General features: G+C 44.5%; 1 protein-coding gene across 5 annotated transcripts in view; it reads right to left on the bottom strand.

Moving 5' to 3' along the window:
* The window catches only part of CDHR2 (cadherin related family member 2), a 73,550-nt gene that overhangs the window by 3,069 nt on the left and 53,158 nt on the right, over nucleotides 1-17,323 (bottom strand). For 3 of the 5 annotated variants that reach the window (XM_072631097.1, XM_072631096.1, XM_072631098.1), the window contains exons 13-31: nucleotides 16,860-17,015; nucleotides 16,422-16,583; nucleotides 15,474-15,535; nucleotides 15,077-15,320; nucleotides 14,185-14,424; nucleotides 11,478-11,547; nucleotides 9,575-10,186; nucleotides 9,342-9,413; nucleotides 8,829-8,878; nucleotides 8,348-8,499; nucleotides 7,634-7,742; nucleotides 7,391-7,479; nucleotides 6,921-6,992; nucleotides 3,223-3,300; nucleotides 2,996-3,056; nucleotides 2,665-2,789; nucleotides 2,433-2,546; nucleotides 989-1,069; nucleotides 675-753 (exon numbers count right to left, since the gene is read on the bottom strand). In XM_072631097.1, the coding sequence (XP_072487198.1) occupies nucleotides 675-753; nucleotides 989-1,069; nucleotides 2,433-2,546; nucleotides 2,665-2,789; nucleotides 2,996-3,056; nucleotides 3,223-3,300; nucleotides 6,921-6,992; nucleotides 7,391-7,479; nucleotides 7,634-7,742; nucleotides 8,348-8,499; nucleotides 8,829-8,878; nucleotides 9,342-9,413; nucleotides 9,575-10,186; nucleotides 11,478-11,547; nucleotides 14,185-14,424; nucleotides 15,077-15,320; nucleotides 15,474-15,535; nucleotides 16,422-16,583; nucleotides 16,860-17,015 (2,628 nt within the window). Of the gene's footprint in view, nucleotides 1-674; nucleotides 754-988; nucleotides 1,070-2,432; nucleotides 2,547-2,664; nucleotides 2,790-2,995; nucleotides 3,057-3,222; nucleotides 3,301-4,952; nucleotides 5,025-6,920; nucleotides 6,993-7,390; nucleotides 7,480-7,633; nucleotides 7,743-8,347; nucleotides 8,500-8,828; nucleotides 8,879-9,341; nucleotides 9,414-9,574; nucleotides 10,187-11,477; nucleotides 11,548-14,184; nucleotides 14,425-15,076; nucleotides 15,321-15,473; nucleotides 15,536-16,421; nucleotides 16,584-16,859; nucleotides 17,016-17,323 lie in introns of those variants that run through there. The other 2 variants (XM_072631099.1, XM_072631100.1) reach the window with 2 other exon arrangements.

The following is a 17,323-nucleotide window of genomic DNA, read 5'->3' as shown; positions in this document are numbered from 1 at the left end:
GAATATATACTGTTATCGTGGAGGACTGAGAAATTGAACCTAAAAGAGACTCACAGAATATCAAGAACTTGAAGAGTCCTTAGAATGTAAATAATCAAGGTAAGAGAAACTTAGAATAGATTGCCACAGCTGGAAGGGTCTTTCCATAGAATATAAAATATCAGTTCTGGGGACAATTATATTGGAGCATATAGACCAGAATATCAAAGTTGGAAGCAACCTCAGAGTTTGGACCTTAGTCCAAACCTTCACTTAACAGATGAGAAAACTGAGACATCATCTTGTACTGCAGTAATTTGTGGATGGGGGCTTAACTCTTTAATGGATCACAAATTCCCCCACAGAAAGAATTGTGAGTCATTCCTCCCTTTTTATTTCTACCAGGGATTAGCACAGGGTCTTTCCCATAGTAGACATTTAATAAATGCTTGTTGAGTTGAATTGAATAATGATGGTGATGGTGATAATTGAGGGTGATGATGGTGAAGAAGGTTTGATGATGATAATTTTAATGACTGGCTATAAAAATGCCAGCTAGACTCCTGAAGAATTAGTCACTGGGCCAGTACTGAGTGAAGAAACCCTTTGTGACTTTCCTCTCTGAGCTCCTATCAGACTATGACTACATGGAATCTCAAAGTATAGGAATGCCCTTGCCTCCTACCCTTTCTCACCTGGTGCTTCATTCCTAGGTCCATGTCTGTGGTCATGTCCATATCTGTAGCCACCTTGTTCTCATCCAGGGAGTTGATGCTGGAAGAGAAGGCTGAGCTTGAGGGGAGGCAGAGCAAGACCTTTAGCCAGATGTGAAGGGATTCTCTCTGATGAACAGGACCCTAGGGATCCCTAAGAACTGATATCTTCTTAAACCCAGCCCTTTATAGGGACAGATTAGGTTCTATAGATCACTCAAAAGTCTCTCAGGAGGATTGGATCAGGCATAAAGTGATCTATTCAGGCAAGAAGGACAAGAGAAGGGGTTGCTCACCTGGCAACATCATCTTCATTGTGGGAGGAAAGAGATTCAAAGCCCAGATCCATTGAAGAAAGATTGAGCATGGGATTGGCTCTGGAGGAAACAGAGAATCTGAGAGCTTGGAAGGACTTCTAGGAATAACTATCTCCTGCAGTCCTTTTCAGTGTTAAATCTATGATCTTACTACAGCCTCCCCCTAGTGCAAGAATCTCCTTGACATAGCTATCCAGTCTCTCTGCTTAAACATCTCCAGCAACAGGCAACTTACTACCTTGTGAGTGAATTTTTCACGTGACAATGGTCACAGAATTATTGAGTATTGGAGCTGGAAGAAAACTATCTAATGCTCCATCACCATTTCACAGCATGGAACAGAGAAAAGAACACTTGGCCCTGGCATCAGAGGGTACAGATTCAAATCCAGGTTGGACTAGATGGCATCAAGGTCCCTTCCAGCTCTAAATTCCATAATTTTATGATTCTATTTGAACTCAGGACTAAAATTCAGGGTTCCCACTTCAAAGACGGGAGATCTTTTCACCTTATTGCCCAGTGAATAACATACTGGACTTGGAGGATTGGAAACCTGCTGCCTCTGACTATTCCTAGCTGTGTGACTATGGGCAAGTCATTTGACTTCCTTGACCTTCAGTGTCTTCCTCTGTAAAGTAAGGATAATAATAGCACCCATCTCCCAGGGTTGTAGTGAGGATCGAGATAATGTTTGTAAAGCACTTTGCAAACATTCAAGTGCTATACAGATGTCTATTATTATATACCTCAGGATATTGGCTCCCAAAACTGAACTTTGAGAATAGGCTCTTTGCCTATTCTTAATGCTCAAAATGATAACAATAATTAATAATATTAACACATAGCATTTATATATCCATACAAGGTTTTAAAAAGCACTTTATGTGCCATCTCCTTTGATCCTCACCACAATCCAGAGAAAGAGAGGGTAATCATTATCCCCATTTTCTAGATAAGGAAACTGAGCCTGCCCAGAGCCTCACTAAGCATGAGCCTGGGAACTTGAGTCTTCCTGACTCCAAGTCTAGCATTCTATCCACCGAGCCCCCTAGTCACCAGTCCTCATTAACCCTTCTAGTCTCTTTCCCAGGGCCAGGAGAGGAAACACTGTAAGCCAGAGGTGGAGAACCTGGGGTCTTAAGGCCACATGTGACCCTCTAAGTCCTCAAGTGCAGCCTTTCAACTGAATCCAAACTTCACAGAACAAATTCTTTTATTAATGAGTTTCATTTTTCATGTGCTTAATTTTTTATTAATGGAATTTATTCTGTAAAGTTTGGATTCAAAGGGTCTCACTTAAGCACCTAGAAGACCACATGTGACCTTGAGGCCACAGGTTCCCCACTCCTGCTTTAAGCAGCCTCCACCCCTACCCTCAGTCCTATCACTACCATCACCCAATTAGTCCAAGGATGTGGCTCACTTTTCTGAATTAAACAAATTTGTCCCAGGGATTACATGGCCCTGTAGGTTGGATCCAGGACTTGTCTTCTTGGCCTCTTTAGCAGCCTTCACAGCTCTAAGTTTCCTTTTGTAGCTGAGGAACAGGAGAGGAGAGAGTTGGGTCACAGAAGGAGGTGTGGTGGTGGGGAAAGGGAGCAGATGTGGAAAACAGGGGCAACCCGGGGCTCCCACAGCTGCTGGTCCCAGGGTACCTCTTCCTGGTGCACACCAACGATATGGTCATGATGATAATAAGAAGTATCACGGCACCCCCTAGCCCAGCAATGATGCTAAGGAACTCCTTGTCCTTGTCCTGCTTTACCTCCTCCCCAGGGCCCTGGGAGGTCAGAAGGACTTTGTTATCCCCATCCCCCATTCCCCATCTCCCTCCAACTCTCATCCTGTCCACTATACCTTCTCTCCCACTCACTCTGATCACTGACAACCCTCCTCTACTCCTGAGCTCCCATCCCTTCCCCCTTTGCTCTCCCTCCAGCTCCTCCTTCCAACCCCTCCCTCCTCTCTCTGACTAAAAGTACTCACAATCATCATCAGCCCATATTGTAGGAGTGTGGTCAACACCTCCTGGTCATTCCGGATGTACCTAGGCCAGAGAAAACCACGTGAGCTCCTGTTCAAGGGACTGGACTTGTCTCTAAGACTCTGCTTGTCTCTAAGGCAGGAAGCTGGATCTCATCCTGGAAGCCTGTTGCCTCTCCCCTCCACAAATACACCATCACCCACAGCCCTCAGTCACCCATGCAACTCACATGTTGAGATCATAGAGGGTCAAGGCGGTTCCATTGCTGTACACAAAATAGGCCTCCATATAAGATAAACTCTTAGCTCTAAGAAAATCACAGACAGAAGGAGGTTAAAACATGGGGAAGGTGTCCGAGGGTTCTAGAATTTAAAGGTGGAAAGGGACCTCAAAAGTCATAGGGCTCTACTAGAAAAATTCCAGTGAAAGAAATCTCACTATCTTCCAAGGTAGCCAATTCCTACCTTCTTTATGAGGAAGTTCTTCTTTCTCTCTAGCTTTAAACTTCTCTCTTCTACCCATCGTTCCTGGCTCTGGCCTGAGAGGCCAAACAGGACTGAGTCTTTCCCTCACTGCAGCTCTTCACAGCTATCACACCCTCCCCCCCAACCCAAGTTTAACCTCCCTAGTTCCTTCAACCAATGCTTGCCTGGTATCTACACCTCTCACCATTCTGATTGCACATGCTCCAATTTGTTAATGTCCTTCCTTAAATGAAAACCCTAAAACTGAAGACAATCCAGATGTGTTCTGGCCAAGGCAGACAACATCAGGACCATAGCCTCTCTCATTCGAGACAGAATACCTATCTATCAGAATCTATCCTAAGATCAGATTCATTTTTTTTTTTTGCATATCACATTACATTGTGGACTCATGGAACTTAAAATCCAGTAAGACTCTCTTCCCAAACAGGTCTTTTTCATATAGGCACATGACCTATCATGCCTCCTTGTTCTGCCTTATGCTAGTTATTTCTGCCTATGCTTTAGCTCTGCTGCTGGACTATGACCATCCTGAGGGCAGGGACTGTTTAACAATACTGGTAATAAAACCTGTAAGGGACTGACTCTTGGCACCAAGACTAGATTAGGACCCTAGCGAGGCCTCTAAAGACTCCTTAGGGTCTTTGGGGAATAGAGCAGCTGACTAAGTGCCTTAGGTAGGTATTGGAATCACAGAGGATCCAGGAGGCAGCATGTGACATCCAGACTTCTCTCCTTCAGGTAGAAGAATTGGGTTCGGGAAGGTAAACTGTCTCTTTGGGGGACTCTTCAATCAGGGTCCCATAATTCCCATGACCTCTGAGAAAGGAAGAAGAGCTAATGCTGGATGGATAGAGGGGCTTGGTTAGCCCATGGTTCATGGGAAAAGGAATTCAGAGTTTTAGTGCATTCCAAGTTCAAAGTAAGTCAGTAGTGTGAAGTGGTAGCTAAGAAACCTTCCTTTTTTTTCAAGTTTTCCTGGAGAACTGTGCCCAGATCTCTCCTTTGCCCCCTAGAGGCAGCTACGTGGTGCAGTAGCTAGTACATTGGATCAAGAGTCAGAATAAACCTAGGGTCAAATTGGACCTCAGACGCTTACTAGCTGTGTGACCTTGGTCAAGTCACTTGACCTCTGCCTGTCCCATTTTCTTCCTATGCAAAATGGGGATAATAACAGCGCATCCCTGGGCTGTTGTGAGGATCAAATGAGATAATATCTGTAAAGCATGCCTAACACATAGAAGATGCTTAATTAAGTACCTTGTTTAAATGCTTGTATCCTTTCTTCCTTTCCTCCTTACCCCATCGTACCTTCTATCACATTCATCTTTGTACATGACCTTTGTAAGTTTCTGGAGTTCATTCAATCAGTAGCGTATTCAACAAACATTTGCTGAATGGATGTATTTTAAACTACTTTAATAAAGAGATCTTGTTCAGCAAGTGGGAAGTGAGAGCCTTGCTGTTCTCTGACCTTTATCAGGCTACTTCTGGAGCATCTTAGCTAAAGTTCTGGGCATCACACTTGAGGAAGGCCATTGGCAAGCTGAAAGTGGAGCAGAGGATGGCCATCAGCATGGGGATGAGGCTAGAGACCATCCCATATATATGGATTGGCTGAAGAGACTAGCAATATTGAGCTTATAGAAGAGGAGACCTCAAGGGAACCTGGGAATGGGTGATACAGAATGGTTGGAGGGAATGCCCATGTCAATGAGGTCACAGCTCCATTGGAAAAGTAGGAATCCAAAAACTGTCTTCAAATAATATTTGAATGGCTGACACAGGAAAGATAAAATTTGTTCTGCTACTGAGCCAGAACAATGTAAGGAAGTGGCCCCGTAGCTGATATCAGCTCAGTTTTCAGTAAAACTTCCTTAGGATTAGGATTAAGACAAGAATAGGTGACCTCTGGCCCTTCTCTGGAGACCTTCAACTGGACTTTGGATGTCCACTTGTCAGGAATACAGAGGAGATTCCTTTCAAGGCATGGGTTGGACTAAATAAACTTCTATTTCTGAGATTCTATGACACTTTGGTGACACAGTCAATAGAGTGCTGGGTCTGGAGTCAAGAAGACCTGAGTTAAAATTCAACCTCAGACATTGACTAGCTGTGTGACCCTGGGCAAGTCAACTTAACTCTGTTTGCCTCAGTTTCTTCTCCTGTTAAATGGGCTGGAGAAAGAATTGGTAAACCACTACAGTATATTTGCCAAGAGAACTCCCAAAAGGGTCACATAGAGTCAGATATGACCGAAAAGTGACTAAATAACAACATACAACAAACGTGACTCTTTGACATAAAAGACAATGGAGTTGCTAGTTGGCAAAGTGAATGGCTCACCTGCTGTGGAATCAGGAAGACCTGAGGTCAAAATTAGCCCCTGACACTTACTAGTCTTGTGGTCCTAAGCAACTCACTTAACGTCTATTTGCCTCAGTTTCCTCAGTTGTAAAACATGGATAATAATAGCACCTTCCTTGCAGAGTTGTTGCAAGGGTCAAATGAGAAAATAATTGCAATAATTGTAAAGTGCGTAGCGCAGTGTCTGACACATAGTGAGTGCTATATAAATGTTAGTTCTTGTTATTATAGCTATTAATGGAATTTAGTGCTAGAAGGGACCTTGAAGGCTAGCTTCAAATCTACTGTCCCATCACTCTAGTCCAGTTCCCTCACTGTACTGGAAAAGAAGTGGAGGCCCAGAGATACAAAATAATTTAGCCAAGGACACACACAGGTGGTAAGGAATAGAACCATGATTTGTATCTAGACCTTCTGGCTCCTAACCTAGTGTCTTACATGTTGGGAGTGACAGGGAGAGACATTTAGGCTCAATACAAGAAAGAACTTCCTAACAGTGAAAACCATCCCAAAGTGGAATGGGCCCCTTCAGGAGGAAGTGAGTTCTCCATCCCTGGAAATCATTAAGCACAAGGTGGCTGATCACTTTTCTGTAATGCTATGGAAGAGAATTTTTGCTCAAGTCCAGGTTGGATGAAGTATCCTTCTGGGGTGCCTCCAGCACTGAGATGTGACTCTGCATCTCCTACGTCTAGAGAAAAGGGCTCTTGGGAAAGCTCCTGAAGCTAAAGATACAGAGGCTGGCTCAGGCCACAATGGTCAGCTTGGAAGCAAGTGGAAACCCAAATCATAGGGAATGAATCCTGCGTTCCCAATGAATTACTGAAAGGTGGGAAGGACCAAACTTCCCCATGGACAGAGACCTGGAGGATTCCCTGAGAAAAAAGAAAGCAGTGGTTGGCATTGTTACTGAATATCCTGGTCTCAGGCTGAGGATCACTGTCTGCCCTCCCCATCCTGTCTCCAGTCTCTGTCTATCACCTTTGACCTCTAGATGCCTATCTTCCTTGTATGCCCTTCCCATACCTTACCCCATATGAAGCACCACCCCCTGTTCTGTGCTTGAATTACTCACCTGGAGGTTGAGCCTTCAATGTCCTTAATGCTCACAATGTAGACTGTGGTCCTTGTTGCTTCCATCAGAGCACTACAAAACCAAGCAGAGACCAATGGGGAGACAAAAGGAGGTTGTACCCTTTGATCCCTCCAGAGCTAGCCCTGGGCCCTCACAGTCTGGGAGCCACCTTAACTGGGCCCTGAGTGGTCTGAGTCACCTCCTGATCCTGGCAGTATCAGGCTCAGGGATAGGCACAGAGACACAGACAGGCCAGAGACTGGAGATGGACATAGAAGCTAGGGCAGGACTGATGCAGGGAATCAACAGAGATGAACGGAAAGAGGCACAGAAGCAAAGGGAAGGACAGGGACAGGGATTAGCTTTGAGGCCTTTCAGAGCTGGGCACACAGAGGCAAGGTCCCAGTTCCCTCCCTGGTGCCCTTTCCTCCCAAGGGTCCCTGAGATTGAAAGCTGGCCCCAGACCATACACTCTGATCATATTAGCATTGTTTCCCACTTCTGCTGCTCCTGATGAGAACTGAAGCCTCAGACGATGGCTCTGGTCCACAGTGAAGAGCTAATGGGGGTCAGGAAAGAGAAGACCATGACACTTAAGGTTTGTGGGGGCTGACCACTTAGAGGGATGGTACCTGGGGTAGGGCTAAAGAGCTAACAGACAAAGGTCTTCAGAGGGAAGTAAGGTCAGGGAAACTAAGGGCTCACATACTCACATTCAGGGAGGTGTTCGCTGTCAGAGGTAAATCCTTACTAGGGTTATCCTGGGTCTTGACTGTTAGCTGATAAGTTCCCTTGAGGGAACTGTCAAGGGAAGTCACCACCCTGGGGAAAGTCCCAGCTCAGGATTAGGGCCAAGGGTTTCCCTCCACCATGCTCAGAAGCCCCCCTCCCCCTTCACAATTAGTCCCCTCCTCCTCCCCTGTCCTCTGTCCACCTAGAATGATAATCTCTTAAAGCTAGGGGGATCTCCAAAGAGGCCTAGTCCAGTATCTTACCTGATGCAGGAAAACCCTCTATGGCATACTCAATGCCTAGCTTCTGTCTGGATGTTTGCAGGGACCTCACTAGATGTATGACCCCAGGCAAGTCACTTAACCTCTGTTTGCCTCGTTTCCTCAATTGTAAAATAATAGCACCTATCTTGCAGAGTTGCTATAAGGATCAAATGATTCTACCAAAGCAACTTAGAAGCAAAGAATGTCAGATTTGGAAGAGACCATGAAGCAATCCAGGCCAACCCATATCTATATGGGAATCCCCTCTAAAATAAATAAAAGTGGCCATCAGGCCTTCACCTGAAGACCTTTTCAATGACCAATTACCACCCCTCCCTTCCACTGTTGGAAAATTCTGTTTATCCCTCCTCCATAATAAGGCCACTTGTCCCTTTTCAATTCCCAACTCTGAAACCCTCTTCCCCAGGTTACTCTATGCTGCCTGTGTATATGTCGCCCTCAGATGAAGACTTGATCCGGAACAGCCCTTCAAAGGGGATTCTGGAACCATCCTTGGAGATGAATTCTACCCGGTCAATGAAGAAGGAGAGGACTGCATTGACGCCATCGTCCTCATCAGTGGCCTGTAAAAAATAGTAACACAGGGTAGCCTAGTCTGGGGTCTTCTAATGTGAGACTTAGAAATGCCAGGGCTGGAAAAGACAATGGCTGGATAATCAGAGCTTCATGGTTCCCCCAGAACTGAAGGAGAACCTAAAAACCATCAAAGCCAATCCTTTTCTTTAACAAGGGAAATGACTTGTCTAAGATCACCCAGAGAATTAATGGAAGAGGAGAGCTAGAACCCATGTCTTTTGACTCCCAGGCCAAAATTCTTTGCAATGCACCCATCATGTTATTTCCTAGAGACTAAAATGGCTGAGCCTTGAGGTCCCAAGGAGTGACCTCTTACCTTCACAGAAGCCACCTGCTGATTTGGAGAAAGAATTTCTGGTATGACCACTACAGGAAAGAGACAGGATGAACAGATTCAACAGATGCCAGCTCTTGTGGGCAAGATGCAAGGTGCATCCTATTAGGAGAGCAAGTGGATGGGGGTGGGAGGGTTGTGGTATGAGAGAGACTGGACTTGTGATTTTATTAACACAGGGGAACTCTAGGTTAAGGAAAATCTTTGTATTAATGTAGGTCCCTACCTTCTCTACAATTTAGAGTTACCTAGAGAACTGAGACGTTAAATGTCTTCTCCAAAGTCACACAGCCTGTGTATGCCAAAGGTAGGTCTTAAATATAGGTCACCCTGACTTACAAGACTGGGCCAAGGGGGAAGAAAGATCCTCAAATTTGCCTTCTCATCACAGTTTCTTGGTCTTGGACTAATCAGGCTGAGGCTCCTCCAGGGAGCAGCAAAAGGGCCCAAATATAGAGGGACCCACAGCACAGAGAGAGTGTGGTTATTCCTCACCAAATGTCTCATTCAAAGGCAGGAATTGGGGTGGATGGTCATTCACATCCAAGATGCTGATGGGTAGAGTCTCTGTAAAAGCAGAAGACAGAGACTCAGTCCTATAGAAAGAGCTTAAAACTAATGTCTGCAAAGCTCCCTGTCTTTCTCTCCTCTCTCCACTCTAGCATTACTTCACCTTTAACTTCCCCCATTCACCATTCTCCCCATGCTTGCCTGAGCAGAGCCCTCACCATTAGGACTGTTGGCAGTGAACCCCTCAGCTGTATGGAGATCCCAGGCCTGGACAAGTAGTCTGACGAGGTCACAGACTTCATAATCGATGGCCAAGCTGTCGTTGATATAGACACTACCATTGGGGACCAACCTGAACCAGTCTTGGCATACAGTACCCACATTAACCCCTCTCTTGAAACAGCCTGTGTCCTGAAGATGGATTTCCAATGAGGCATTTGTGTCAGGATCTTGGGCCTCCACATGAGCCACCAGCTCATCCTCATTGCCCTGGTGTTCAAACACTTTGACTTCCTCCAAAGAGGATGCCAGGATACTCGGGGGCTCGTCGTTCACATCATCGGTGATCACCAGCACTGTGGCAGACCCTATCCCTCCAGACTCATCTGTATTCTGTGCCAACGCAGTCAATGTGAAGTTGCTTGGTGGCCTCTCATAGTCTAGGCTCACATCTGAGACCAGGGACACATTCCCCTGAGTCCAGCCTGAGCCCAGGAACATAGAACGGATTCCAAAGTTGCTGGCTCCATCCCCAATCAGAGTGAAGGTGACACGGTTGTTGACATCTGTCTGGTCAGCATCGAAGGCCTCCAGGAAGCCTAAGTATGCACCTGCCATACCCAAGAAGAAAACTGAGCTTCTGGCTCTCTCCAAGCACCTGCCATACCCAAGAAGAAAACTGAGCTTCTGGCTCTCTCCAAAGACCTTCAGTCACCCACCTGGTCATTGGGACACACCTCCTGATTTGGAGTCTGGTCCTTTGGGATAGATTTCATTGGGAACCACTGGGAAGCACTTCCTGAACCCCAATCTGAGACAGCAGGAGATGACCCCAAACCCAAGAATTAAGTCATCCTTCCCCCCCACTCCATTCTTGGGGATTTCAAGGCAATTCAATTCTTCAAGTATATAATGAGGCCAGATGTGCTGGACTGGGGATGTTGGGAAGATGGCACGTTTCTGAGCTCCCAGGAACTTAGAAAACGAGACTTGGTTTTCCTGTTTATTATATTGGCTAGGGATAGGAACCAGCCCTGTGACTTCAATGTTATAGGTAAAGGAAGCTTCTTCTACCAATGCAGGTCAACACCTTCCTTGCAACTTAGTTACTTAGAGCACAGAGAGGTTAAGTGATTTGCCCAGGGTCACTCAGCCAGGGTATGTCAGAGGCAGTACTTGAATACAAATTGGAATTTCTAGGCTGGTTCTTTAGTCATTATGCCACAGTGTCTCTATTATTATATTATATAATAATATTAATATGCATTATTATGTCTCTCAGCTAGGTGGAGCAGTGGATAGAACACAAAGCCTGGAATCAGGAAGACTCATCTTACTGAGTTCAAATCTGGCCTCAGACACTTATTAGCTGTGTGACCCGGGACAAATCAACTTAACCCTGTTTGCTTCAGTTTCTTCATCTGTCAATAGAGCTGGAGAAGGAAATGGCAAACCATTCTTTGCCAGAAAGATCCCAAATAGGGTGACAAAGTGTCAGACACAACTGAAATGACTGAACAAGAATGTCTCTATGTCTAGAGACATTTAAGGTTTAAAAAGTGAATTGCCTATGACACCCTACTGAGATAGGTAATGTGACTGTTACCATCCTCATTTCACAGATAAAAGAACCTAAGCTCAGAGAGAGGGAGTAACTTCCTCAAGATCATACAGCTTATAAATAGCAGAAAAGATACTTAAACCCTGTCTTGCCTCTGACACCTACTGGCTGTGACTCTGGGCAAATCACTTTTGGATCCAAAGCACAAAAACTTAAAACCAGAGGCTCTTTCCACTATACAACATTGCCTATGCCACCCCTTCCCCCCGCCCCTCTCTTATATACACACACACACACTTACATGCCCTTCATTCTGGAAAAGGGGGGAGGGTAACACTCACCTTTCACTCTTTCCTTTACATGGAATTCATAAGTGTTATGAATGAACACAGGCATGTTGTCATTGATGTCCTGTGGATAAAAGATGTTTTGGGGATAACTGGCATATAAAGGTTAAATTTGGCAAAGTAGAAACATATAAAAGAGGCTATGGACCAAATGTGGGGTATGCACTAATTATGAGGTGAGGTTGGGATCCAACCTCCCCTATTTCCAACAGACACTTTTCCCCTTGGCTGTCAGCCAATGATCTAAAATCCCCACCAACTGTATGTATTCCATACTTCTAGGAAAAACCAAAAAGGAACCAGAATCAGAGACAGGGAGGTTAGAATGGATTTCAACATTGGGAAAAGGAAGAGATGAATATGTACCCCCTCAATGGCCACTTTTTTATTCCTCAACTTTCCCCTCTGAGACTTCTGTGAAGCATTTAATATAGTTCTTAATACCGGAAATTAGGAAATAGAATGGCAAGGCTAGAAGAGACTTTAAAAAAATCATCTAGCCCCGTACTCTCATTTGATAGATGATCTAGAAAAATTAAGATCTAGATCTAGATGATCCAGAAATATCTGTGCTCTAGAAAAATGAGGACATTGTCTAGGAGCATATACATAGCAGATAGGGTATATTATAGCTGACCCTGATTACGTCTTACTTCTCTTCTATACCGTAAGCTCTGTGAGGGCAGGAACCATGTATGATCTGCACACAGTGAGCATTGATATATTTACTAAGAGCATTGATATCATCTGTTCTGGGGTCCCTCCTTTTGAACATTCGCTCTTATGGCTTCTGATATACTGCTCTCTCTCAGCTCTCCTCCTACCTCATGACCACTACTTCTTAGAGTCTTTTGCTGCCACATCATCCATCATCTACCTCCCAGGTGTGGATGTCTCCCAAGGCTGTGCTGTGGGCTCTCTTCTCACTCTGTGTTTTCTTTTGATGTTCTCATCTGTTCCCATATGTTCACTAATCATCTCTTCAGATGCCTTCCAAATCTCTGTCTTCTGCCATAATCTCTCTTAAACTCTGATCTCTCATCATCAACTATCTGTTAGATACTTTCTACAGGATAAATTGTAAATATCTTAAACTCAGAATGTTCAAATGGAACCAATTATCTTCTCCTAAAACCCATCCCTCTTCCTAATCTCCCAATTTCTGTTAAGAATATAAATATCTTCCCATTAAATGTATTTTGCATGAATACACATGCATAATCTATGTCAAATTGTTTGCCTTCTAAATGAGGGAAGGGAGAAGAGGAGGAGTAAATTTGGAACTCAAAATTTGAAAAAAAATGTTTCTACATTTAATTGGAAAAGATATTTTAAAAAATATATATCTTCCCATTAACCCAGATATAATGATAACTGTCATTTACAAAGCACTCTGTGGTCTATTAATTACTGTATAAGTATTATCTCATTGAATTCTCTGAACTCTGTGAGGAAGGTGCTAGTCTTATCTCCATTTTATAGAGTTGGAAACTGAGGCTGAGAGAGGGACTAAGTGACTTTCCCATTCTCATACAATTAAGTGTCTGAGATGGGATTTGAACTCAGGTCTCCTGGCTCTAAGTCCAATCCTCTCACCTACTGCACTTCCAAGTTCCCTCCTCAGTACATTTCATATCTCCTTCTCTTGTCTCAAATGGATACTGACACACTTCAGGCTTTCATCATACTATTATATTAGCCTCCTGTCTCCCAGCTTCTGGTGTCTTGTCTATCTAATCTTTTCCACAGTTGCCAAAATAATCTTCTTAAAGTGCCAGTCTGACTACGTCATTTCCCTTCAAGTGGTTCCCTATTTACCTCTAGAATTCAAAGCAAGCTCTTCAGGGAGGCAACTAAAGTCCTCTACAGTCTGGATATAGACTCCTTTCCAGCCTCATTGCACATTGCTTCCCTCTATGTATGGTATATTCTGCCCAAATTGGAAGGCTAGTTGTTCTTCAAACCTGACATGAGAACCCCTTCCCCTCATTTCTATACATTCACACAGATTGTAGTGCTCTCCCTCCATATCTCTTCTCTTCAACATCTTAGATCTTCCTTGGAGGCTCAGCTCAGATGCCATTTCTATGAAGCCTTCCCTGACACCCACCCACTCACACAACTGTCAGTGTTCTCTTGTTTTCAAAATTACCTCTGTAATACTACCTATCCCCATGAATACTGATCAGCATGCATTTTGCTTTCCCTTAGCCCTTTAAGAGCAAGGTATGGCTTTATTGTGGTCTGTGTATTCCTAGTGTCTAGCATAGGATATTATATATGCTAAGTGATTAATAAAATAAATTAATAAATAAGATTAATAAATGAGTTGGGTTTATTGATTTGTTGTTAAATTAAGTGGAAGTGTAATTCCAATCACAAAGCCCACTGGTATGGGACTCTCTCCTCATTGGTAGAGATGAATACCCTGTCCCGCATGAAGATTGTGGTAGAGTTGGCAAGAACTCAGTAGGTTTTGGGAAGGGGGTTACAGAAGAAACTGAGGGTGGGCAAGGGCCAATCCAAGATGCCTTTTTCTGACCACAGCCACCTAGGACACCAAAGCAATTAAGACCTCTCTCCCGCCCCTTCCCAGAAACCTCTAAATTATAGGTAGAGAATGGAAGGCAGTGAGTCTAAGGAAGGCTATAGGAACCTAAAACCAGTGGGAGGAGGGGTGATTCTTCCCTAGCCCTGTTACCTCTACATTGATGGTAACATTGACTGTTGTGTTGAGTGAGGGGACTCCTAGATCATAGACGAACACTGTCAGCACAATCTTTCCTGACAGGTTGGAGTCAATGGCCTCACGGTCCAGGGGCCCCTGGTTCGTCAGTAATCCGGTGACTAGATCCAAGGTGAAGTTGTCACTATACGGCCCAGGCAGGAGTTTAAAACGTATCTCACTGTTGTTAGTGTTAGGTTCATCATTATCATAGGCCTTCAAGGTGGGGGAAGAGGAAAGGAAGAAAGGAGAGGTTACCACCCATAACCACTGCTGTGCCTGATTTTGCCCCATGTCACCCACCTGGTAACTGTCTCATGTGAATGACAGCACCTCAAAGCCCATCCATCAATAAGGCAAACACTGGGCAGTGGTCAGAATCTTGGCTCAGCTGCTAAATGGCAATGGACAAGTTTCTTGGACTTACCATATCTCAGTTTAATAGCTTATATTTATGTAGCATTTAAAAGTTTACATAGAACTTTACAAATATTAACTTATTTGATCCTCACAATAACCCTAGGAGGTATGCATTATTATTACCCCCATGTTACAGATAAGGAAACTGAGGCAGACAGAAGTTAAGTGACTTCCCCACAGTCATATAGCCAGAAAGTGTCAGTGGACAGATTGGAATTCAGGTCTTCTGACTCCCAGGTCCAATGATCTATCTACTGAATCACTGAGCTACATAATCTTAGTTTTCACTTCTGTAAAGGGCTTGAGGAAATTCAGAAAATATCATGGTTCCTCCAAATGTCTAATGTAAATTCTTCTCAAAGTGATTAAGGCCCAGTCCCTGGGTTCACTTCCTTCTCCCCAGTATCCATTGTTCAGTCCATTCCAATTCTCCACTCCCAGCCCTCACCTGGATGGTCACTGTGACATTGTCTGTCACTTCTTTGACAAAGATGTTGTAGGAACCAGTAACCACAGGGGCTTTGTCATTGATGTCCAGCAGGATGATCTGCAGCAGGGTGGAACCTGTCAGGTTACCTCCATCAGTGGCCAGCAGTGTGAGGTAGTAGACAGATTGCAGTTCCCGGTCCAGTAGGCTTCCATCCTTCACTGTTATCTCTCCAGAGCTGGGGTTCACCTGAAAGATGTCCACACTACGGCGGCCAGATTAGAGGGGAAGAAGGAAGGCTGCTGGGAATGAGGAAGACCTACCTATACTCACTCAATAGGACTGCTACTGGCTTGAAGGGCCAGCCTCCACTCAAGCCCTGAACCCACTAACTCCATAAAACTGGGCAGGTACATACCTGTTCCCTGAGATAAGTTGATAAGTGATACGTCCTCGGAAGTCAGAATCAGGGTCTGTGGCCTAGATGAATACATCCCAAGGGTACTGTAAGTTAGCTAAATCTCCCACACCTTATTGCCCAATAACTCCCATCCTCTACTCCTGCAGAGCTAGAGTATATCCAGGAAAAGGTGACCAGCATGGTGAAAAGATTGGAGATTATGCCATACTTTGGTTAGCTGAAGGAACACAAATGTTAGGTGAAGGAACACAGATGTGTAGCCTGGAGTAGAGAAGACTTGGAACAAGAGGGACATAAATGTGGTCTTCAAATATCTGAAAATCTGCCCTGATTTTGCTTGACACCAGAGACCTGAGGGAGATTACTCTTCTTGAGAAGAAAACATTTCCTAAGATCTAGAGCTGTCTCAAAGTAGAGTGGACTGCTTCAAGAGATAGTGACTTTCCCATCACTGGAGATCTTCAAGGAATGGCTGCATGACCATTTATTAGAGGAGTTACACTGGGATTTTCGCTCAGGTAGGACTTCATCTACATGTCCTCTGAGACCCCATCAATTCTGACATTCAGGGATTCTGAGTCTAGAATTCTATCTTCCTTTCTGAGTCCCAGTCTGTCTTTTCCTATCTCTATCTCCCTGCTACCTTTCTGTTTCTCTTTCATTTACACACATACACACACACACGCACACACATGCACGCACATACATGCATGCACACACGCACATGCACACACGCATGCACACACACACTTCACACTCTTTCTCCTGAATTCTGCTGACTCACTATATGTTGCTCCATGTTTCTCAAACATAGACACTGAGAAACACTAATTCTTTCCATAACTGGGAACGCTAATCTGGACCAGCCCTAGAGTTTGGGGGAGTCCTTTCCCTATGTCCATACTCCACCCCAGGGAGCCCTGGTTCTCCTTTTCCATCTCTCACCTTGATGTCATTGGTAACCACCGTGCCATCTGGGCAGTGCTCATATACATATAGAATGTACTGGCTCTTGTTGAATTCAGGTACATGGTCATTAATATCCTCCACATGGATGGTTATCGTGGCAGTGGAGACCATGTGGCTGTTAGAGTCATTGGCAATGACCTACCTCAAGGGAGACAAGTATTAAGGAATTAGCACAATGAAGGAGAAAGATTGCTACTTTTGCAGTCAGAAATACCAGAATCCTAATCCAGATTCTGCTACTTACTTAGCTATGAGACCTTGGGAGGGTCACTCCTCCTTCCTTTGCATTAACTGTCCTCTTTGTAGAAAGGGGGTTGGACTAAGTGATCTCTAAGGTCTCTTTCAGTTCTAAAACCCATGGTTTTATGGTGCGAGGTGCCCCTCTGACCACTAAGCAATCCCATCATTTCTCACCTCTACCTCCATTGTCTGCTTCACCTCAAAATCCACAAGGTTAGGTTGCCAGACCAACACTTGTACCTCTCCTGTGTTCACCACCTTTTCGGGGGACACAGCAAACGCCATGTGGTCAGGGCCAGACAGGGAGAGAAGGAAAGTGCCATTGAGGCCCTGGAAACAAGAAAGATAGAGGTTCTGTTAGTTAGAGTTATCTTCCTGCATCCAGTCTACCCTTATTTAACAACAATAGTAATGAATCTCACTTCTATCCAATTCAATTAAATGAACATTTATTTACATCCATACACTCCCATTCACCCCCATATTCTAGCCACCACCATTCACCATTATCTACATCCATTCCATTCAATTCCCACCCATTTACCATTATCTATATTGATCCACTCTCATTTACCCCCATACAACCTCCATCTGTTGCCACCCATCACCATCTACTTCACCAGAAAGCCTCCAGCTGG

The sequence above is a fragment of the Notamacropus eugenii genome, chromosome 1 (genome assembly GCF_028372415.1).
Source record: "Notamacropus eugenii isolate mMacEug1 chromosome 1, mMacEug1.pri_v2, whole genome shotgun sequence".
Lineage (NCBI taxonomy): Eukaryota > Metazoa > Chordata > Mammalia > Diprotodontia > Macropodidae > Notamacropus > Notamacropus eugenii.
This window is presented reverse-complemented; position numbering and strand designations above follow the sequence as displayed.